Here is a 24,480-nt window from a genome sequence, read left to right as displayed (position 1 = left end):
AGACTGTCATTCTGTAGTGTCTGTTTCAGCCTCAGTCCTTCTACACTAGCATTCTTCAAAGCAAAGCTTGTGGGTCAGTGGTTGTGGTCATTCATACTCTGATTCTTCCCTCTCTCCTTAAAGAATGACATGAAGATGGTTTCCCACGGTTATCCGCGGGGACGGGAACGGTGATGAATTTTGTCACCGTGTCATTCTCAGTCATCATTTCAAGTCCACTCTCAAAACCTTTCGTTTTAAAGATGCTTATGAGAACTAGTCCAAGAGCTCTACCCGGATGACTTCACCTATCCTTCACCATCTCTTGTTTGATATAAGCAATGTTGCCCCACCCAGGACTTTTCGCATCATGTCCAGTCCATTAAGATTTTTAAACTGGTAATTCTTTACCCCATTTTTAAAAAAAGTTTTTAGATTTTGCGTATTGTAAACCACTTTGGATATTAAAGCGGCATATCAAGCTGTAATAAAACTTGAATTAATTTGGAAAATCTTAAGCTTCAAGTTTCATCATTCATGATCTTCACACAAAAAAGCCTATGAAACCCAGGCTAAAGTGTACACCGATTGGTTCTTTGACTTTGTGGGGCTCTTTTGCTTTGAATGTTGCTTCCCACCAAGAAGTTACTGTCTTAGGCAGTCGCCTGATCTTGAATGGTGCTTGGACTGACCCTGCCTAAATTGTAGTCCTTTACTGGCACAATGGTTGCATCTCCTGCATGTTCCTGAGGTGGCATCCGCATTTCCTCTTCTTGCACAGGTGTTTAGATCAGCTCCCCAGGACATTGGTGCGTGATGACTTTCTGGGGGTGTAGGCTGACTGAAACTTGCAACTGGGAGAAAGTGGGAGAATGGAGCAAACCCAGCCTTTACACAAAATGATTCCAGAGATATTCTGCAAAAGATAAGCCTAAGTAATTGACATATACATTTTCCACAGCTTCTCTGTAGCTCCGTACATGTGATATAAGCATTAGTCTGGACTACTGTTTCCTCAAGCGTCTTCTTCTATTCACAGGAATACCAGAAGACGGACCACAATGCTCCCAGAAGCCTTTTTATTCCTTGTCTTCATGGCCGGAATCAGCTCTTCCTCTGGAGGCGGAGCAGCTGGAGGATACCACCAGGCCAAATACGTGCAGCCAATGGTGAAAGGTCCTCTTGGCCCACCCTTCAGGGAAGGAAAAGGGCAATATTTAGGTAAGCAGCAGTGTCTTTCAGTGTAGGAAGGTGTCCACAGCATGAGCTACAGAGCTGGAGAGAAGTAGGGATTAAGGATTGACTCGGAGAGATGCCAAGTTACCCAGTTCCAGGCTGGAGGTTTTGGGCAGTCCTGGATTTCTGACCAACTGATGTCAATCAGCAAGCTCAGGCACTGCATGTCCCACACTGCTTTGGGATGTAAGTTCAAAACCAGGCTTGACCAAAGAAATCTCCAGCCTGGTGTCTCTGGACTTGATCTCTAGGTCCTGGAGTTACACCAGTGTATTTATGGACTTGTAATTCCCATTTTCCATTGAGAACTTTGAACCACAGGTCCATAGGTGGAATGGGAAGTAAAGTTAGTGGCATAGCGAGGGTATGAGGCTGCCTGTTGCATGCACCCCCGCTCCTTCCCTACTCCTGCCTGTCGCATGCGCCCCTTGATCCTTGTCCGATCCCACCTGTCACATGCGACACTGCTCCTTCCCCACTCCCGCCTGTCACATGCACCCTCACTCCTTCCCCGCTCCCACCTGTCGCATGTACCCCTGCTCCCGCATGTCACATGCACCGTCGCTCCTTCTCCAATCCTGCATGTCGCATGCCCCACCGCTCCTTCACTGATCCCACCTGTTTCATGCATCCCCAACTCCTACGATCCAGTCTGTCGCATGCACCCCTGCTCCTTCTCTGATCCCGCCTGTCACATGCGCCACCGCTCCTTCCCCCCTACCACCTATCACATGCACCCTCGCTCCTTCCTTGCTCCCACCTGTCGCATGCACCCCCACTCCTGCATGTCACATGCACCACCTCTCCTTTTCCAATCCTGCATGTTGCATGTGCCACTGCTCCTTCCCTGATCCCGCCTGTTGCATGCATCCTCCACTCCTTCTCCGATCCAGTCTGTTGCATGCATCCCGCTCCTTCTCTGATCCCGCATGTTGCATGCACCCCCACTCCTGCCTGTCGCTTGCGCCCCTTGATCCTTGTCTGATCCCGCCTGTCACAGGCGCCACCACTCCTTCCCCACTACCACCTGTCACATGCACCCTCGCTCCTTCCCCGCTCCCACCTGTCGCATGTCAGCACCCCCACAAACATGGCGCCCGGGGTGGACTGCCCCCCCTCGCCCCCCACTTACTACGCCCCTTAGTACAGTCAGACCCAGCTCAACCTGTTCTTGAGGACATGGAGATGACTGAACTCTAAGAGGCTTATTTTCAAAACACGTAGACACACAAAGTGCCATTAAAACCTATGGTACTTTGTGTGTCTAAGTGCTTTGAAAATGAGCTCCTAATTGTCTAAAAGGAGCAGCTCTAATGCCTTCCAATTGTGGGGGGGTTTTTAAAATGGGAATCTAGGGGATTAAGTGGAGGTGCCTGGAGCTGCCACTTAACTTCCCAGATGTCCCCAAATTCTTTCACAATCCACATAGTACATGACAGCACCACACAACGCTGGAAAGAACATTGTACAGGCTTCCAGAGCTTGGTTGCTTTTATCTTCTGCCCTTTGACTCATCTGAAAAAAATAGTCTTCAAAATAAATGTCTTCAACAGTTTTTTTACAAAATTGAGTTGTATCGATCATTAGCCTAATCTGCCCAAGTAAATTGTTCCTCAAAGTTGGTCCTTTGCTTGGTATCTTCAAAATAAATATTTCTGAGAGCAGAACTGGAAGCTATCTGGGGACTGATAGTTACCTGGTTAATTTAGGGGATCAAAAAGGCCACATGTGCCTGGTGCTGCTTTTGAAATGAGCAATAACAGCGGTCTCCAACTCAAACCCTTTGCAGGGCCACATTTTGGATTTGCAGGAACTTGGAGGGCCACAGAAAAAAATAGTTAATGTCTTATTAAAGAAATGACAACTTTGCATGAGGTAAAACTTGTTATACTTAATAAATCTTTCCTTAATTGCTTCTGATCATTTCCGCTATACACAGCTGAAAGCAGAGCAACATATAGAAAGTGAAGTTTAGATAGTTTTTCATTGTTTTCAGCTGTGTATAGCTGAAATGATCAGAAGCAATTAAGGAAAGATTTATAAACTATAACGAGCTTTACCTCATGCAAAATTGTGATTTAGATTCTAAAGTATCAACTGCAAGAGACAAGATTTGGGTGTAGTCCTCTAGGGGAGAATCAATATCTGACTTGTGCCTGGAAAACTTGTGCCTTAAGTGTCCGGAGGTCACGTTCGCAACCGCCTTCAGCTCTCACTTCCTGCAGCACAGACACAACCGCCATCTTACATCAAGCAGTCACTGCCAGGAGAGGTGCCGAATTTCGCGAGAGTTCACGAGATTACGTACACACGTACAAGCTGCGCTGCCTCCAGTGGTTGCCTTATGTTCTGGAATATTGTCCGCCTCAATGCTGTAACCTCACGCAAGCGCTTTCCTGCATCTCTACGTGATTGTCCTCTCCACTCCACCTCACAATTGCGTACAGGTGCAGGAAAGCATTTGTGTGAGGTTACAGCAGCGAGGTGGGCAACATTCCAGAATATAAGGTAACACTCCGAGGGCCTCAAAATAGTACCTGGCGGGCCGCGAGTTTGAAACCACTGAGCTATAATAATACCTTCCAAGTTTAAGGAGGCATTGTCATTTCCATGTGACATGGAGCCACAGACAGGAGCAAAGGGACTTTCTACACCTAATTTGGAGGGTATCTCCAATCATGTTTCATCATTGAGGGTGTGCTTTAAGAATGAATTGTTTCTCGCTCAGAACAGTGAAATGTTTGGCAGTTAGGTTTTTAATTTAAAGTCTCCCTACTGTACAAAACAGCAGATAACCTGGTTCATTACCGTATCATATTGAGCTTTTCCGCGGTCTTAACCGAAACCGTTTTCAGCTTTTACTTTTGCATCATACTTTTGGCTCAATGAGAATCGTTTCACCTGCGTATGTTGATATAAACCTACCTGCTACTAATTGGGTTTTTGCCAGGTACTTATGATCTTGGATTGGCTCTGTGAAGACGGGATACTGGGCTAGATAGACCAGTAAGGCTATTCTTATATTCTTATAGTTACGTCGGCGACTCAAAATTCTTCTGTTTTAAATCTAGACAGATAAAAATTGTCCAGCCAGGTTTAGGACTGAAAACTTGTCCCATTCTCCCTAAATTTGTGCACCTTCTGATTGAGTTAACTGGTCAGAGCCAGGAAGCTTGACCCTGTAATAAACTATGGAGGATAAAGACCAGGGGTCTATCCATTCTTGCTTTGGTCTTCATCCACTGTAGGTGGAGGAACAGAGACCAGACCATCACCTCCCCGTGCCCTTTTCCTGAACCCACCTGGGCCCTCCAAATCTGTCCCAAGCAGGTCCAAAATCTATTACAGTTCTGCCTTCTCTAGGCATCTCCCTCTAGCCTAGAGGAGTCATACATAAGAGCCAAATTTTCAAAACGATTAGGGGTGCTAAACCCAATGGAAATGACCCCTCCCTGGACACGGTCGAGGATTTTGCTCAGTACTGGGGGTGTTCAAGCTGGTACCTGTGGTTTGTGTGAACAAAATCAAAGTGATAGGCAGCTAGAGCCCGGCCCGGCCATCTTCTTCCTTGAATGCAGTGCCAGCGCCATCTAGTGCTCACAGTACAAATTACTTCTCAATAAGCAAATATCGAGCTGGCGTGGCTTGTCAGCGGTTTCCAGCTAAATTAGCTCTGGGTATTTAGTGCTGGGCCATGGGTGGCACCTGGCAAATGGTGCAGTGCTGGCTGCCAGAGCTTATGCGAGTCCCGGCCAGTATTCAACATAGGGTTACCAGATTTTACTATTGTATAATTTGGACCCCATGGCCACACACCCCAGCCCCGCCCAGTTCTACCCAGCCCCGCCCAAGCCATGCCCTGTTCTGCCCCAGCCTCGCCCCCAGCCCGGCCCCACCCCTCAACCTGTCGTGCTCGGAGCTGCGTCAGGAGCGCATGTGCAGGTGTGATGCGTTCATGTCACACGCTTGCGCGTATGCACGTGATGTCACTGGGTTGCATCTGCGCAAGCCCAGATACCCTCCTGACGTGGTCCCGAGCTGGAAGTTTTTCAAAACCCAGATGGACACCTGGACACGTCCAGGTAAATCCAGACATCTAGTAACCCTAGTTATGATAGTCCTGATGAGTCCTGGCCAGGTCTTGCGTAACTTTTTTTAAAAAAATTTATTTCTGAGCTCCCCCCTTGTACTCCAAAGCAGCCTGCCCCCTTCCCTCCCCCAGGCTGTCGTCACTCGACGTCCGCGCAGGTGCAGACGCCCTCTAGAGGCGGCTCTGAGGTTGGGCGCTTCCAAATCCCAGACAAACTGCCGGGTTTTGGAAATACCTCTGGACACCTGGACAGTCCTATAAAAAGAGGAGTTGTCTGGGTTTTCCTGGCCGTCTGGCAACCCTACTGAGCTTTGCTCAATTGCTGGCGTTGCCATCGAATCATCACTAAAGGCCTCTTTTATAAAGCCGTTAGCCCTGAAGCCCATCGGGATTTAAAGGGCTTTGGGGCTATTGCCATGCAAAAGGGGGGGGGGAGGGAGAGCTTGTTTGTTTCCATGCCTTCCATACAGGATTCCTGTATGTTTATCCCTTTTGATGGTGATCTGCTAATGTTGAACAGAAAATAACAAGCATATGAAGAAAAAAACCTCTTGTATTTCATCAAAATGCTCCCTGAAATAGTGCTCGATGGGCCTGCTTTTCACCTACAAGGCTGCGTCAGGGGCATTCAACCAGCTTCCACCAGCGCTGGAAGACAAAGTGCTGGGTCTGTAACAATTAGCAGTCCAGGACTGTTTTCCAGCATTGGCGGAAGCTGTTTTTGACACCAGCTGGTTGTATGTCCCTGATGCAGCCTTGCAGGAGAAACACGGCCCTATCGAGGACTATTTCTGGGAGCGTTTGATTAAATGCAGGTTTTTTTTCTTCGTACAATCTCCTTCTTGTCTTCTGTTTCACATTGGATATAGTAGATCATTTGCCTTGCTGTTTTCTTACATCTAAAGTTGCCATTAGCCTGTGGCCATAAAAAAATAATATTAGCGCGTAAACACTTAGCGACATCGACTTTGTAGGCAGAAAGGGCTTATGCACTAATCCTACGCAAATCTATTAGTGTGTGATAATGCAGATGCGCTAACAGATTAGCACAAAAACACACACTCTCCACACCTCCCCCCCCCCCCCGTTACATCTCCCTGTGGAGAAATTTAAAATATTTTTTGGCACACGCCGATTGCCAAAAACACCCCCTTTGTTTTTCATAATCCAGTATGTAGAGCAGAAGTTTTTCTTTTCCTCTAAATACGCATCCTTATGGGAACATGTCTTGCAGCTGTTCACGGGTATCTTATGTCACGTCTCCAGGGGCTTTCCGATCAATGCCACATTTTTCTTCAACTTATGCTATGTTTCCAAGAGATTTGGTGCATTAGACTGGCTCTCCAGGGCCAAACGCTACGGAAAACTCAAACAAAACTCGGAATGTGCCGCTGAAAATATCAGAGACCCCATTAGAGCGTAACACTGGCAACTCCGAGAGAGAGAAAGAGCTTTGTGTTACTGAAAAAAAAGTCGATAAAGACAACAGAGCATGACAGATAGGAAAAAAAACACACAGCTACATGCAAGTGACTTGTATTCAGCAATGCTTAGCAAGCAAGTCTCTATAAAGGAGAACGGCAATGATTAGCTAATGGAAACGCTATTGGTGTAGGACGCTAAGAAACACATTAGCTTTTCAAAAGCCGAACAAGGGTTCTGAGGAATTCCAGTAGTATACAACAAAGATTCTTTTATGGCCATCTGGAAACGCTTTCTTTGTTTTATTTGCAAGAGTTTAATACACTGTCTTTCATTTTCAACATCAAGGCGGTGGACAGAAATAGATTGCATCCAAGGAGTTCAATAGGCAAGAACCAAAAACAAACAACCCAAAACAGAAACAAAAATCTGCTTCCCCAGACACGTAAAAACGTCCAATTAGTGATCCTGAATACGGACGGGGCAAGTAAACAACAGAGAAATTTCAAGTCAGCTGTCAAATCTGCTAAAATAAAAATGCTCTAAAGTCTAGTCAAAAACTTCAGTCTGCCATTTCCATCCTGTCCCTGATCATCTGTTACCAAATCTCACTGTGTCTCTCAAACTATTTTTTTTTAGCTCCGGCATACTAAACGGAGCAAATATTTTTTGCAGCACATTATAATTGAAATGATAAAATTGCAAAACCAACAAAAATTAAATTTGAGAATTATTTATTTAAAGTTATTTATGGGTAATTGAAACAACGGTGATACTAAAGTAGATCGCATAGAATTGTTAATCAACGCGATGGATGGGCTTGTTTTTGAGGGCAAATTAACTCAAAGCGCGACTCGATAGTCAACAAGCAAACACACATATCATCATCCATCATCTGCAGTCGTTCTCTTTTTTTTTCTAATTTAATTTCTGTCAGAGCTGAAAATCCATGTCCGCAAAGATAAGAAGATCCAAACGGTAGCAAAGCCTTGATTGTTTTGTTGCTCAAGTTAGGACAACCACTGCATAAAAAAATAAAATGACTTGCCATTAATTTTCAGGAGCCAATCACGTGAAAGAATGATGCTTGTCTGAGTGGTTGCATCCTTACGCACACAGATGCTCATAAAATTACATTACATTAGTGATTTCTATTCAGCCATTACCTTGCGGTTCAAGGTGGATTACATAAGAAGTTATCTAGACATTTCTAGAGGTATTACAGAGTGGAGCGGGTGGCTAGAGGGGATTGAGATGATTCTTGCGGTGTTAGTTTGTCTTTAAGGATTTCTTGAATAGCATGTTTTTTTATTTCTTTTCTGAGAGTTTTGTAGTCTGGGGTCATGATCAGTAAATTGGAGAGTTGGTAGTCTAGTTTTGCTGCTTGTGTGGCTAGAAGGCCATCGTACAGATTTTTTTTTTCGTTTGACGTCTCTGATAGGAGGGTGCGTGAATGGTGTGTGGGTTCTCCTATGTCTGGTAAAGAAGGGAATCACGAGTAGATTGGAGAAGGTCATAATGCCGCTTTATAGAGCAATGGTGTCCAACATTGGTCTCCCAACCTAAAGAAGGATATAAAACTGCTGGAGAGGGTGCAGAGATGAGCAACAAAACTAGTAAAAGGTATGGAGAATCTGGAATACGAGGATCGACTTAAGAGACTGGGATTGTTCTCCCTTGAGAAAAGGAGACTGCGAGGGGATATGATCGAGACCTTCAAAATACTGAAAGGAATCGACAAAATAGAGCAGAAAAAACTATTTACATTGTCCAATTTGACACGGACAAGAGGACACGGAATGAAGCTAAGGGGGGACAAGTTCAGGACTAATATCAGGAAGTTCTACTTCACTCAGAGAGTGGTTGACACCTGGAATGCTCTCCCAGAGGAGATTATTGTGGAATCGACCATCCTAGGATTCAAAAGCAAACTAGATGCACATCTCCTTACGAGAGGCATAGAAGGATATGGGTGACTAAAAATTATGCCAGGTGTACACCTGACAGGGCCTCCGCGTGTGCGGATCACCGGAATTGATGAACCGAAGGTCTGATCCGGAGATGGCGCTTCTTATGTTCTTATGTTGGTAGTGGTAGTTTGAATTAAGCGGTCGTTCAAGTAGGCTGGGCTGTCTCCATTAATGGTTTTAAATAGTAGACAGTAGAATCTGAATAGTATTCTTGCTTGTATCGGGAGCCAGTGTGATTCGAGGTATGCCGCTGAGATGTGGTCATGTTTCCTCAGTGAATAGACACACTCTTGCGTACACGACATACATGTCATCTGTTCTAGTGTTCATATAAAGTAAAATTCTAGAATCTCTCGTGGCATACCACTGTGCCGTGGCACACAGTTTGAGAGACACTGGTGTAGTGAGTAATCACACCTCCATGAACTGCGGAAGGAAAGGACAAATTTGTGAGGCCAGAAATTTTGCTAAAAAGTTATGAATCCTAAGCTGACTGTGACACATTCATTGAGAGATTAAAAAAAAAAAAAAAAAAAATGCAATACGCTAAAGAATAGTAAAGCTATCATATCCTTTTATATAAATCATCTTTGCACTGATGTTGCTGGTTTGATTTCCTGTCGGATTACCCCCAAATTTGACAAACTGCATTCAGAACTTTCCATGAGCGGGAGGGATGAGTCGCAGCGCCCTCCAGCCGCCTCAGAATTGATCAGCTCTACCGCCCTTACTAATGGCCCTGTCTAATTAGCCCTCCTTTAGAAAACAGGCTTCGTTGGAAACCGAACTGATACCTTTCTCGGTGGAAGCGCGCTGTTCCAGAATCTGAGAAAGGAATCTGCTAAGGCCACACATTTCACGTTGAATGTGATTTTCCTTCGCCAAGTCTGCAGCTCCACTCAGAAATCCACTGCCCTGGTGCTTGCAGTCAAAATAAATATTCCTTTAATCAGCGAACCAGTCTGATTTCTATTAGAGGAGAGGGAGGATGTGGCGAGAAGTCTTTGATATGGAAATAAACGGAAAATGTCTGCCATGTTAACATGTTTCTTGGCTTACTAAGATGATGGAAAGGCATTTGCACGGTTGTTTGACTAGAATGTCCATGTTTTATGACCTTACATATCCCTCTGGTGGTTTAAAAAAAAAAAATCCCTGTGTGAAAATGGCAATTTGATGCTAATTATCTTCTAGTCAAAGTGTGTCATTTGTATGCTGAAAATCTTTATTATATACAGCATTTAGATACTCCTGGCAGAATTCTGTACACAAAAATTCAAATTTTGCACACATAATTTGCAAATTCTGCAAGTTTATTTGATATTTAAACAATATTTTTGCTACTTAACATCCAGAATTTCAGTACATTTCAGTATTTCCATTAAATTATACTTGAGAAAACACCCCTGCCTTTCCCGCCAGTATCTCTCACTCTTGTCCCCCCCCCAGCCAGCATCTTTCACACTCTCCCCAATGTCCCCAATCCAGCATTCCTGTTCACTACCTCTGCGACGGCAATTCCAGCTAATGGCAACCTGCTGCCGGCTCTGCAGGCTTCCCTCTGCCACGGTCCTGCCATAGAAGGAGGAAGTGACATCATCGAGGGTGGGACCACGGTAGAAGGAATCCTGCAGGGCCCATACAGGCTGCCTGAAAATGTTGCGAGCAGTGATTCGGGCTGCAGCGATGGGGTGCCGACCTGACACCCAAATCTGTGCAGACCTCAGGTAATTCTGCGTCCCTGAAGAGTTCTGCATAAATTTGACATTGCGCACTAGTGCAGAATTCTGCCAGGAATAATATAAAGCGGTTTTTCTTTTAAGCTAACCATTGTCCAATAAGAAGTGAGTTCAGGACTGAATTAAGTCCTGAAATGAAGGCAGATAAAGACCATATGGCCTGTCTAATCTGCCGAACCACACTCTCAAAGATCCAACTGATGCCTTTAACACAGTCCTACAATGGTGTCCCTCAGCCCTTCCTTTGCTTAACTAAATATACATTAAGACTCAATAATGCTGATAAATATAATCATTGTACCAAACTAAGCATCATATATATTGACCAAACGGCCGCCGCGTGAGCAGACTGCTGGGCATGATGGACCACTGGTCTGACCCAGCAGCAGCAATTCTTATGTTCATATGTTCACTGAAATTCATATTGGATAATGGGTTTGGTGGACAACAGTGAAAGAGTTCAGAGCATGTGAACGAGGGGGGTAAAGCTCTATAGTGTCCCTCTTGCCTTCGCGCCCTAAGCACCTGCTTAGTTTGCTCAGTGGTTAATCCAGGGCTGAGTGAGTTGATGATCTCAGGTTGGATCCTAAGGAGGAGTCGGAGTCTGTAGGGTTGCCAGATTTTCCAATTGGAAAATCCTGGCCACCAGGCCCGCCCATCCCCGCCCCGTCTCTCTCTACCTCCTCCCTCTCTTGCCTTCTTACACTTCTGCCTTTAAGCACACCCCATTAACAATTCTCCTTTACTGGCATAATACCTGCACTTGGTAGTTCATAGTAAATTTAGTTGCTCTGTAACACCCTAATCCCACCCTAGCCCTGCCCCCCACCCACTGCCTGCTCTCGTCGGGCAAGGAGGAAGTCCGCGCATGCGCGGATGACACTCAATGATATCACGCACGACATCATTGCGTGGCATCCGCACATGTGCGGACTTCCTGCCTGCTTGACCCGATTTGAGGAGACTTTTCAGATCCCTATGATACACCGCACTTCAATTCCCAACTAATCAAGGTGTATGATCCTATCACTACTCATTGCTGATGATTGGTTAACCAAGAATGAAACCATGACAAAGCAGAACTTTCGATTCCAACTTCCTGTAGGATCCATAACAGCAACTGTGTGAAAAGCAGATGAAAGGTCAATCAGAAGAAGCACCGCTCCCTCTCCTATCCGTCCAATATATTGATTTTTAATTTTAGATTGTAGTTGCCTAGTAAAATTGATAAATGATCATCATAATCAAATTGATATAGAATTCAGTCCCCCCAAAAGACATTTTACCTTTCTTTAGTTTAAAGTCAAGAATTTTTACTTTTCTTCGAAAGACACAATAATAGGAGTTTGGAAGATCAGCTGGAGGGGTGTGACCCTCAAATGGTGAGAGGGGCAGGAGACGTGACCAAAAGGGAAGTGAAATTAGCTGATCATGTACAAAGAAGGGTTGCACCGGGAGGGCGTGACGGAGCGTACATGAGAAGGAGGAGAGTGATGTAGGATGTTAACTTTGATCAACACTCAATATCTAGAAACACAAAAAGAGACAAGGCGGAAAGCTGAGCCCAGAACACTGACACACTGGAGTTGCCAACCTTTGTACAGAAAACAGCATTTTTAAAATCTGTTGGTGAGGGTGGCTTGACTATTTTAGCTTCGAACTAGTCTTCTGTTGGGTCTTCTAGGTAAATGGTAACCAGCAAACTATTTTCACTAAACTGAGTGGGAAATCTTGACTTTTTCCTCATAGTTTAGAGCAGTATCTCTCAAACCTTTTTAGCTCTGACACACTAAATGGAGCAAATGTTTATCGTGGCACATTATAATTGAAATTATAAAAATTGCAAAACCAACAAAAAATTAAATTTAAGAGAGAATTGCTGGGGGCGCTAGCGAGCCCGATGGGTTAGGACACCGTGTGCACGAGCTCCGGCGATTCAGCCTCAAATTAGCCCCTAATTAAACATCTTACTTTTATTTATTTTGTCTTGAATCGCGGATGAACTTTGCTAGAATGGCTACTGGCAAACCTAATAAAAGAAAAAGTGCGGAGCCTTCGTCTCCGTCTAAAACTGACGCGGCGAAATCTGAAGACGCTGCCACGGCGGCCATCTTAAGTGAGCTCCGCTCCATTCGGGAGCTCCTTATAGACACAAAGCAGGACATCGCCGAACTAAAATCGGACGTCGCACTGACGGAAGCACTGATTAAAGAACACATCGATGAACATCTGGAAAGAAACGAACTTTTGAAAACAACCCAACATGGTTTCTGCAGGGGGAGATCGTGCCTAACGAACTTATTGCACTTCTTCGAAGGAATTAACAAACGGATGGACAGAGGAGACCCCATAGACATCATATACCTTGATTTCCAAAAAGTCTTTGACAAGGTGCCTCACGAACGTCTACTCCGGAAACTGAAGAACCATGGAGTGGACGGAGACGTACATAGATGGATCAGAAACTGGTTGGCGGGTAGGAAACAGAGGGTAGGGGTGAAGGGCCACTACTCGGACTGGATGGGGGTCACGAGTGGTGTTCCGCAGGGCTCAGTGCTAGGGCCGCTGCTATTTAATATATTCATAAATGATCTAGAAACAGGCACGAAGTGTGAGATAATAAAATTTGCGGACGATACAAAACTATTTAGTGGAGCTGGGACTAAAGAGGAATGCGAAGAATTGCAAAGGGACTTGAACAAATTGGGGGAATGGGCGGCGAGATGGCAGATGAAGTTCAACGTTGAGAAATGTAAAGTATTGCATGTTGGAAACAGAAACCCGAGGTACAACTATACGATGGGAAGGATATTATTGAATGAGAGCAACCAAGAAAGGGACTTGGGGGTAATGGTGGACATGACAATGAAGCCGACGGCACAGTGCGCAACAGCCGCTAAGAAAGCAAATAGAATGCTAGGCATAATCAAGAAGGGTATTACAACAAGGACAAAAGAAGTTATCCTGCCATTGTATCGGGCGATGGTGCGCCCGCATCTGGAATACTGCGTCCAATATTGGTCTCCGTACCTTAGGAAGGATATGGCGTTACTCGAGAGGGTTCAGAGGAGAGCGACATGCTTGATAAAAGGGATGGAAAACCTCTCATACGCTGAGAGATTGGAGAAACTGGGTCTCTTTTCCCTGGAGAAGAGGAGACTTAGAGGGGATATGATAGAGACTTATAAAATCATGAAGGGCATAGAGAGAGTAGAGAAGGACAGATTCTTCAAACTTTCGAAAAATAAAAGAACAAGAGGACACTTGGAAAAGTTGAAAGGGGACAGATTTAAAACGAATGCTAGGAAGTTCTTCTTTACCCAACGAGTGGTGGACACCTGGAATGCGCTTCCAGAGGGAGTAATAGGGCAGAGTACAGTACAGGGGTTTAAGAAAGGATTGGACAATTTCCTGCTGGAAAAGGGGATAGAGGGGTATAAATAGAGGATTACTGCACAGGTCCTGGACCTGTTGGGCCGCCGCGTGAGCGGACTGCTGGGCATGATGGACCTCAGGTCTGACCCAGCAGAGGCATTGCTTATGTTCTTATGTTCTTAAACAACTGTTTAAACAATCCAATCGAGTGACAGCGCTGGAACGTGCCATGGAAGACGCGGATAACCGCGCGCGGCGGACCAGCTTCCGTCTGCTAGGCCTCCCGGAGGGAAGGGAGGCTTGTGATTTGGTTGACTTCCTTGCGGTCCTCCTACCACAAATCCTGAAGATGAATGATGATACCAAATTGGACTTTGATAGCGCTTTCCGCCTGCCTCAGCCTGACTCTATTCATAAAAAGTATCCGCGGCCTATCCTGGTCACTTTGATGAGACACCAACAGGTATTAAAAATCATGCAACACGCCAAGCTGCACGCTCCGATCTCCTTTGAGGGTAACAGGATTCTTCTCCTGCCTGATTTAGCCAAAGAAACTGCTAAAAAGAGGAAACTTTTACTCTCCTACAGACCACAGCTTAAGAATATGGGTGCCAAGTTTGGCATGCTATATCCTGCTCGGCTGAGGGTCACCTTTAACAACAGCACCAAAGATCTCCTCAACCCCGCTGATTTAGCTGATTTTATTGAAAGTGTGAAACCCACTACAATTGATAAAACCTGATGGTTTTCTTGTTCCTTTTCAGTCTCTGTACCATGCATGTGCATATAACTGATAATTAGCTGATTGCTATCTTATTTTCATGCCATTCTACACTTTACATACCTTAAGAAGGATATGGCGATACTCGAGAGGGTTCAGAGGAGAGCGACACGTCTGATAAAAGGGATGGAAAACCTTTCATACGCTGAGAGATTGGAAAAACTGGGACTTTTTTCCCTGGAGAAGAGAAGACTTAGAGGGGATATGATAGAGACTTATAAGATCATGAGGGGCATAGAGAGAGTAGAGAGGGACAGATTCTTCAAACTTTCGAATAATAAAAGAACAAGAGGGCATTCAGAAAAGTTGAAAGGGGACAGATTCAGAACGAATGCTAGGAAGTTCTTCTTCACCCAACGTGTGGTGGACACCTGGAATACGCTTCCAGAGGGCGTGATAGGGCAGAGTACGGTACTGGGGTTCAAGAGGGAATTGGACAACTTTCTGCTGGAAAAGGGAATAGAGGGGTATAGATAGAGGATTACTGCACAGGTCCTGGACCTGTTGGGCCACCGCGTGAGCGGACTGCTGGGCACGATGGACCTCAGGTCTGACCCAGTAGAGGCATTTCTTATGTTCTTATGTTCTTATAAAGTTAATATGTTCTTTTGTAATGATGTTTTCTATTACTCAATATGAGTTGCTGGAGTTTGTGTGGTCCAGGTTTTCCTCTCCTACCAGCTCTCTGGCCCATGGTGTTATTCTGTTGTTTTATACAGTTTAGGGTGCTAATGCAGATTTCCTTACTATGTTATTGTGCAATTCCTTTAACCTTCCTTTGCAGGACTTTAGTCACTCACTTCAGATTCTCCGTGCTGCAAGCCACGACATCTCTTATTAAACCTGATAACTTGCTGAATTCCCTTCTTCTCTTAGCCTCATGACATTAAAATGTTTCTCCTTAAATGTGAAAGGGTTCAACAATCCAGTGAAGAGGCTTAAACTCTTACGATACTCTGATCAATTTCACCCGGATATTGCCTTTTTTCAAGAGACGCACCTTACTGCTGCTGAAGCTCTCAAGGTTGCTCCTAAATGGGCCTACGCACCTTTATCTTCGCCTTCCATAGGGAAGAAGAATGGAGTTATCACCTTGATACGTAAACGCCCGGACATGCGCATTATCTCCTCTTCTCACGATAATGAAGGTAGATGGCTCAGAACCTCCCTAGCTTTGGGTGACTCTTGTATCCATGTGTATAATATCTATGCTCCGAATCTAGACTGCCCTACTTTTTTTGAAGCCCTTGCAGATGATATCAGTAATGTTGGCTCTCAATCTGTTATTCTGGGAGGAGACTTCAATTTGATTCTGAACCCGATGGTAGATAAGAAGTCCAAGGCCGCCTTTAAAAAGTCTAAATCCTGGCACTATCTGCAAGATATGCTATACCAATTGAAATTGGTAGACCCCTGGAGACTACTTCATAAGGATGATCTGGCATTCACGTTCTTCTCTCCTACCCACTCTTCTTATTCCCGCATAGACTTTTTTCTAATAAGCTATGCTCTGGTACCAAAGCTTGTTTCAGCTGAAATACAACTCATCACAGTTTCTGATCACTCCTCAATTACGCTCACATTAGAGGACATTGCACTGAAACACCCACATGGTGCCTGGAGATTCAACTCCACACTTCTGGCGGACCCTCTGTTTCTGGAACATATCACTACCCACATTCAGGAATATTTCACCCTCAACAAGGTGTCTGAGACTTCGTGGCAAATCACATGGGATGCCTTTAAGTCATTCATACGGGGAATCATCATATCCTATTCAGCTAATAAGAAAAAAAACCATAAGCAACATCTTAGGTTGATGGAATCTAAGATCTCGTCATTAGAGTCTTTACATCTTACTGACCTGTCTGATATGACTACTCAACTCAACCTAAATAAACTACGATATGAATACAACCTGCAACTTAGCAAGATCGTTGCATCTGAGGTTTTGCTTCAAGCATCTCATTATTACGCTACCTCTAACAAAGCAGGCCATCAGCTGGCCAATTATTTGAAAATGAAATCTGAAAAATCTAACATTCCAGCAATAAAATCTGTTTCGGATGAGATTCTAACGAATACTACTGATATTTGTCATCAATTTCATTCTTTTTACATAAATCTCTACACAGCGGAGTCTCCATCTCTCTCACAAATAGATGATTACTTGTTATCCTTGGATGGTCCTAAACTAGATGACGACGAGAATGAGATTCTGTCTTCACCTATGGACCTGAGTGAACTTGCCGAAGCTTTAAAATCTATGGCTAAAAACAAGGCTCTTGGGCCTGATGGCCTATCAGTGGAATTCTACTTTGCCTTCCAAGACCATATCTTGCCGATAATGCTGCGTTATCTCACTCATCTTATGGACCGAGGTTGTGCTTCGGGATCCTTTACAGAAGCGGTAATTATTGTTCTGTTGAAACCAGATAAGGATCCGTTATGTGTCCAGAACTATCGCCCGCTCTCTTTGATAAACGTGGACGCTAAAATTTATGCGAAAGTACTGTCTACCAGATTGCAACTAATCCTTCCCAAGTTAATCCATTCTGATCAAAATGGATTCATGAAAGGTAGACTGGCCAGCGACAATTCCCGTTTATTCTCCCATATCATATCACACGCCTCTCATGCTGACTCCTCCTATGTGGCAATGGTTTTGGACGCTGAAAAGGCCTTTGACCGGGTTGAATGGTCCTATTTGTTCAAAGTAATGGCCTGGTTTGGCTTTAGTAGCTCCTTCATCCGATGGACGCAAGTACTATATTCCAATCCGACTACTCGACTTCGTATCAATGGAGTTTTCTCTGAACTGTTCTCACTGTCCAGAGGTACAAGGCAAGGTTGCCCACTATCTCCCTTATTATTCAACATAGCGTTGGAACCTCTGTTGATTGTTATCAGAACTAACTCCCTCATCAGTGGATTTAAGCTGAACGATGTAACCGTTAAACTGTCTGCATATGCGGATGATATTCAAATTTATACCACTTTGGAGTCCATCCCTGCTGTTATTCAAACCATTGATGCCTACTCGCCAGTATCGGGTTATAAATTAAATATGACAAAAACGGAAATCATGCCGCTCTCTGGTAGACCATGCGGAGATGTTATTAGATCATTGCATCTCAAGTATACACCAACTAAATTAAAATACCTAGGAGTCTACTTTGGTCCGTCGCTTATGGAAACTCAGGACCACAACATATCTTATATTTCAGACATTATTCACTCTACTACTTCTAGATGGTCACCTTTAAAACTCTCTTGGTGGGGTCGTTTGGACTCAATAAAGATGGTTCTTACTCCCAAAATTACCTATGTACTCTCTATGTTACCATTTCTTCTCCCACTCGCTGCATACCAGAAATTTGAATCCACTATGGCCAAATTCCTATGGAAGAATGGAACTCCGCGCATCGCTTTGAAAAAGCTAAAATGTACCAAAGATCATGGAGGGGTTAACTTCCCCAGTTTATATGAATATCATTTGGCCTTTCTATGCAGACAGGGATCGCTCTGGCTTGGCGAGTCCGATCCTGTTTTATTACCTGCGTGGTTGAAATTGGAACGCGCCATGCTTTCTAATGATTCTTTAAAGTATGTCCCCTTCATCTCTGCTAACAATGCCATAAGTGCCAACATCATACTGACTTCAACAAAAAAGGCCTTGAAAGAGATGGACAATATTGCTCCTGTGCCCTGGAACTCTACAACTAGTTCCTCTTTGTGGCGTAATCCACATCTACAAATTCAAGGTCAATACATGGAGTGGAAATCTTGGCGCAAGAAGGGTATTTGGTCCGTTGGACAGTTACTTACTGACCACACATTTATGGATTATCCTGTCTTCTCTGCGAAATATGGATTGGACTTTACTCACCACTTTCACTGGCTACAACTGAGACATTTTGTATCGACTTATCTTCTCCAAACTAAGCTGTCATCTGATCTCCCCACTATCATACATTGGTCGACTTCTATCAATTCTCAAAAGGGTCAAGCTTCAGCCTGGTATAAATTGCTGCACAAGATGAAATTTGCGCCACCCACTGTTCTCTATGATAGTTGGGCCCGAGACACATCAATGTCTGTTGAAGCTGAGGATTGGGAAACTATATGGTTGACCTCATTTAAGGCTCTTAAATCGACCAACATTATGCATACAGTTTTATTTCTGTATCATCGAGCCTACTGGACGCCACTCAAACTGTCGGAAATTGGACCATCAGTTTCGAATCAATGTTGGTCCTGCATGCAAGCAGTGGGGTCTTTAGATCACATGATATTTCATTGTTCTCTCCTGTCCTCATTTTGGACTGATGTATGGACCACCATATGTCAGATACTCCCCATTGTCATCTATGGGGCTGCTGCTCTTCGGAAGAATCAATTGGACAAATATGAAACTAGATTACTCAAATGTTTATTACTCATTGCACTTAAATCCATTTTGTCAAATTGGAAAGACTTCTCTGCCTTACATCATAATTTTTGGTGGAATACTGTATGTTTATATTCGAAATACGAGCTCATAGCTGCAGAAAAGACTAATTCCTATCACTCTTATAGTAAAGTGTGGTCGTCTGTACTGTCATTTTGTGGTACTACATAACTGCTGTGACTCTTCTTTTGTCTTCGCTAAGCATTTTCTCTCATGTTACTGGTTTGCATCTCATGATTTGCTATACTTCCTGCATAATGTTCACATTGTGATTGCACTAATTATGACTATATTTGTTTATCTGCAATGCACAGTTTTGTTCTACGCTGTTTTTTTGTGTTCTGTACATTTTAAAATTCAATAAAACTGATTGAACTTAAAAAAAAAAGAGAGAATTGCTAATCAATGAGATGGATGTGCTTGTTTTTGAGGGCAAATTAACTCAAAGCGCGGCTCGATAGTCAACAAGCAAACACACATTTCATCATCCACCAGTGCAGTCGTTATTTTTTTTTTTTATTTCAATTTCTGTCAGAGCTGAAACTCCAAGTTCGCAAAGATAAGACGATCCAAACGGTAGCAAAGCCTTGATTGTTTTGTTGCTCAAGTTAGGACAACCACTGCATAAAAAAATAAAATAAAAAATTACTTGCCATTAGTTTTCAAGGACCAATCACGTCAAAGAATGATACTTGTCTGGGCGGATGTATCCTTACGCACACAGACTGCTCATAACATTGACAGACTCTTGCGTATACTTATGAAGGGAATTTTTAATAAACAGTAAAATTCTGGAATCTCTCATGGCACACAGTTTGAGAGACACTGGTTTAGAGAGTGTCCTGTGATCAGAACTTCATGATGGGTTTGATATATTTACTTGAGCTTGACCAAGACTTTGTATTTTAATTTGACATTGATGCATTTAAGGCTACAGGGAGAGGCATTCTTAGCTCGATTGTTGCTCTGTTTATTTAGCATGGCATTATATAATTTAAGAACCTTTACTATTCCACCATGTCTGTGTAATTTCATTTGATTTTTTGTTGTTCCTGAAGGGACCATGCTTTCCTGCGTTTGCAGGCTTTGTGAGGGTATATCTTGTGGAAGGAGGCCATGTTTTGCTTTAATGTTTGCAACCTGTTTTGAAAATGGGCTCTTCTTGGAAAAAAACCCAGAATATAAAATTGTCCAAGCATATTAAATTAAATTATATGGATGTAATTACATTATATAAATGATCTTTCTAACATTGTTTCTACCTCTCTTACAGATATTCAACCCATTCTTCCACAAACTCTCCAAGGAGAGCCCGGCCCACAAGGAAAACCAGGCCCTAGAGGACCTGCAGGACAACCAGGAGCTCCAGGAAAACCAGGAAATGGAAAACCAGGACTTCAGGGTCAGCAAGGCCCACCTGGACCACCTGGATTTCCTGGTGTAGGCAAACCAGGATTGTCTGGTATACCGGGAAAAGTAGGTGTTAAAGGACTCCCTGGCCCAAAAGGAGAATCTGGCTTTAAAGGAGACCAGGGACACAGAGGATTGCCGGGTTCCCCAGGCATTCCTGGGCCATCGGGCATTACAGTGAATGGAAAACCAGGGACACAGGGTGCTCCAGGACATCCAGGATTAAGGGGAGAGCCTGGTCTAAAGGGGGAAGTAGGCCCTCGTGGGGAGAGAGGTGTTAAAGGAGAAAATGGAAATGGAAATCCAGGTCTACCAGGCACTCGGGGGACAGGTGGTCAACCTGGTCCACCTGGGTCTCCTGGCCCTGCAGGAAAAGGGATTCCAGGAATTGATGGATTTCCTGGCACTCCTGGTGCCAAAGGTGTGAATGGCCTTCCAGGTCCTCCTGGACTTCAAGGAGCACAGGGGCCTCCAGGACACCCAGGCGCACCAGGTCTTGACGGAATGGGAAAACCTGGTAAAGATGGATTGCAAGGTTTAATTGGTCCAATTGGTCCTAAAGGAGAACCTGGGCTACGTGGCTTGCCTGGCTCGCTAGGACCCATGGGATATGGAAAGCCAGGTTTTCCTGGCTTAAAAGGGGATCATGGAGCTGATGGAATTCCAGGAGAAATAGGAGATAAAGGAGAGTCAGGTTTAGCTGGGGAACCAGGTGAAATAGGCCCACCTGGTGTACGTGGGCCTCCAGGACTCCCTGGAACAATAGGACTGCCCGGTAAGCATGGAATTCCAGGTTTTAAAGGTGATATTGGACCAATTGGACCTCCTGGAATTCAAGGAATGCCTGGGAATCAGGGTCCAAATGGTTTCCCAGGAAAACCTGGAATTTCTGGTGAAAGAGGCTTGCCAGGTCCTCAAGGACCACCTGGGTTATTTGGTCCCAAAGGAGAAGCTGGATTTATTGGACTTCCAGGGGTGCCAGGAGTAGTAGGTGGCATTGGATCAAAAGGAGAACCAGGACTTCCAGGGCAACCAGGCCTGAGAGGTTTATCTGGAATTCCTGGAATACAAGGGTCTTCAGGTCCTATGGGGCCTCAGGGCTTACCAGGGATAAAAGGAGAGCCTGGTCTACCAGGAGTTCAAGGGAATGGTAAAATAGGTGAACCTGGACACCAAGGGCCTTTTGGACCACCTGGAATGCCTGGGCCTCCAGGGCTACATGGACAACCGGGACTTCCAGGTCCTCCGGGGCCTCCAGGACCACCGGGAATTTTTGATGAAACCAGTATTGCCGGTCTTCACCTGCCAGATGGAGGTGTAGAAGGTGCAACAGTCTTTGGAAACGGCAAGTCTGGCAAGCCTCAGTTTGGCCAAGGAGAACTGTTGACAAGAATTGTACCAGCGTTCACTGCGGTCCTCACAGCAGCATTCCCAGCATCTGGGATGCCGGTGAAGTTTGACAGAACTTTGTACAATGGTCACAATGGCTACAATCCTGTGACTGGAATCTTCACCTGCCCCATCTCTGGTGTGTATTACTTTGCTTATCATGTTCATGTGAAAGGAACTAACCTATGGGTGGCCCTTTATAAGAATAATGTACCTGCCACGTACACTTATGATGAGTATAAGAAAGGATATCTTGACCAGGCATCGGGCAGTGCTGTCCTGGAACTTAAAGAGAACGACCAAGTTTGGATTCAGATGCCTTCAGACCAAGCCAATGGACTGTACTCCACAGAATACATCCATTCTTCCTTCTCTGGATTCTTACTTTGCCCTACATAACGATTATGGGCTACATTTTAACAGTTCTCCATAAACTGACTTTGAAATAGCGTCATCAAGAGCAAAACAGAATAATCGACAAACAAACAAGATATCTTAGAAATCACTGGGGGGGGGGGGGGAGGAAATGTAGGATCACGGGGGCTGCACTGTTTGCTTCAGCTTCTTACCCCAGTTTACGAAAGTGAAGAAAATGAGGTTTCGCAAATGTCATTGTGCAGCCCAAATGTGTCAAAATGCGTCTCGCAGCAATCACGATCCTGTCAGATCTAGGCTTGTGTTAATGCAATACTTAGGCACCCAAGCAGATGGGTTCTCTATTTACATGTACATTTCATGATTACACTTTCTTGTGTGTTTGAGTTGATTTGGCAGGTCCCACCGGAGAGCTCCTACATGCGGATATTAAAGAGAAGGAACAGTGATCCGTTCCAAAAACAGTGGCTTTTCATGAAATGCCTTCTGAGCTCTTAAATGAACTTTCTGTTAACTTCTGGTTGGGCTCTTTGGTTTTCACTCTAGACAATTGTATAGTTCCATCAGATGCAGAATTGGAAAGCTAGGACATAGGCATGCTATTGATCCTTACACAAAGTTTTTATTATAATAGATAAATTGAAAAAAAAAAAAAAAAAGAAGCACTCAGCCCCTTTACTAATTCACTTCTAATCTGTGATTTATGTATTCACGTATACAATACATACATATATGTTAAGAACATACCTGAACGGGTGGATGTGGGTGACATGAACCATCCCACCAAGCACCTGTGATGGCATCAGCTGTACCTGTAACATGCCCAGCGTGAGAAGGCAGAAACTTTGTAGATGTGCCAAAAAAGACTGGGTGTACGCACGCGAGTGCATTTTGGAGCTTCAAAAGGGGGCTGAGTGTTCCTTTAAGAAAGCGTTTCTTTTAAATTTGGGGGGCTGATGAGCAAGGAAGGGGAGTAGATCCAGGCAAAGAGTAGTTCAGCGAGGTTTGGTGGGGGGGGGGCAGAGAGGCCAGTACAGGGGAGGTGGTCTTCACGCTTCACCAGAGTGACAAGATCTTTCCAACTCTAGCTGCACACCCAGCCCTTAAAAATGGCGTTTCAGTGGACCTGTTTGCAAAGCAAGTGGCTAGAAAGGAGGACCCCAGCGCACAGGCCCTCATGGTTATAGAAGCTCTGGGAGCCGTTTGGCAACCACTACAAATAAAGGTCCCTCCAGACTAATCCATCTTATGCAGAGCCGAGGCTTGGCTTCACCTATAAGCACTCTATTATGACAATCCCAGGATACAGTGAAGGCTTGCTAAATGTCCGTTCCATGATATGGTGGCAAATACTTTGTGTGGGCAAAGCATGAGTGGAATTAGCATATATTTGCATAGATTATGAAATACCTTAATTAATGCAAATACAGTATGTAAGTAAATTATGCATCTTTATTTACATCAGCCCTGTTATAAAATGATCCTTACAGTGTCTAATTGTTTGAGGTTTGATGTGTAAGCGTGTTTAATAATTTTTATTCATTTTGGCTTTCTCTCTGGGGGCTTCTACTTTGAAATATTTTTCTTTCTGCCCTTTGTGTTCAGAGATTTTACAGCGGTGCTACTATTTCCGAGTGTTATGTACAAGTAGAGTGCAATATGTATCGTGAAGGATACACCAATGAACGATTTTGTGATCAAAACTCACTTTGTGTTTTACTGTCATGGTTCTAAGTCTGATTTGAAATATGGTCCAACCCGTTTGAATTATGGGCTTTAATTACAGCGTTGTGCATGAAATGTATCGATCGTTTATTGTCCTGCTCCATATTAAGCCGTAGATATGTATGGAACAAATTTTCGGTAGCCTACAGGACTGCAGCAGACTGTACAGGTGATTCTAATTCATACGCTTTCCCCAGATTTGTGAAGGGAAACCACAAGGGTATGTCCGCATTGAAAATTTGGAAAACTACCTGCATTAAATCTGCTCCTATGACCTGTGTTTATTCTCGAGTAGGAGGGCCAAGGAGATGAAAATGGCATGCATAGCATTGTGCTTCAGCTTCTCTCTAACCATGGCCAGAGGAATGTCCCTTTCTAATGTGACGTCAAGTGGCCATGCTGTGAATTCTGCTTCTGGCTACATTTGAAGTAGAGAATGACACAGTGACAAAATTCATCACCGTCCCCGTCCCCGCGGATAACCGCGGGAAATAATCCCATGTCATTTTTTAGTGTCTATTTCAACCTCAGTCCTTCTA

The 24,480-nt window shown here is 44.2% G+C and overlaps 1 protein-coding gene across 2 annotated transcripts in view; it reads left to right on the top strand.

The window, feature by feature from the left end:
* COL8A2 (collagen type VIII alpha 2 chain) overlaps positions 1–23,708 on the top strand; it is a 95,580-nt gene extending 71,872 nt beyond the window's left edge. For both annotated transcript variants that reach the window (XM_033957023.1, XM_033957022.1), the window contains exons 2-3: positions 1,019–1,200; positions 20,316–23,708. In XM_033957023.1, the coding sequence (XP_033812914.1) occupies positions 1,041–1,200; positions 20,316–22,240 (2,085 nt within the window). In that variant the 5' untranslated portion in view covers positions 1,019–1,040 and the 3' untranslated portion in view covers positions 22,241–23,708. The remainder of the gene's footprint in view (positions 1–1,018; positions 1,201–20,315) is intronic.
* The last annotated feature ends 772 nt before the right edge of the window (positions 23,709–24,480 follow it).

The sequence above is a fragment of the Geotrypetes seraphini genome, chromosome 8 (assembly GCF_902459505.1).
Source record: "Geotrypetes seraphini chromosome 8, aGeoSer1.1, whole genome shotgun sequence".
NCBI lineage: Eukaryota > Metazoa > Chordata > Amphibia > Gymnophiona > Dermophiidae > Geotrypetes > Geotrypetes seraphini.
Note: the sequence above shows the minus strand (reverse complement) of the source record. Positions and strands in the feature narration are given on the sequence as shown.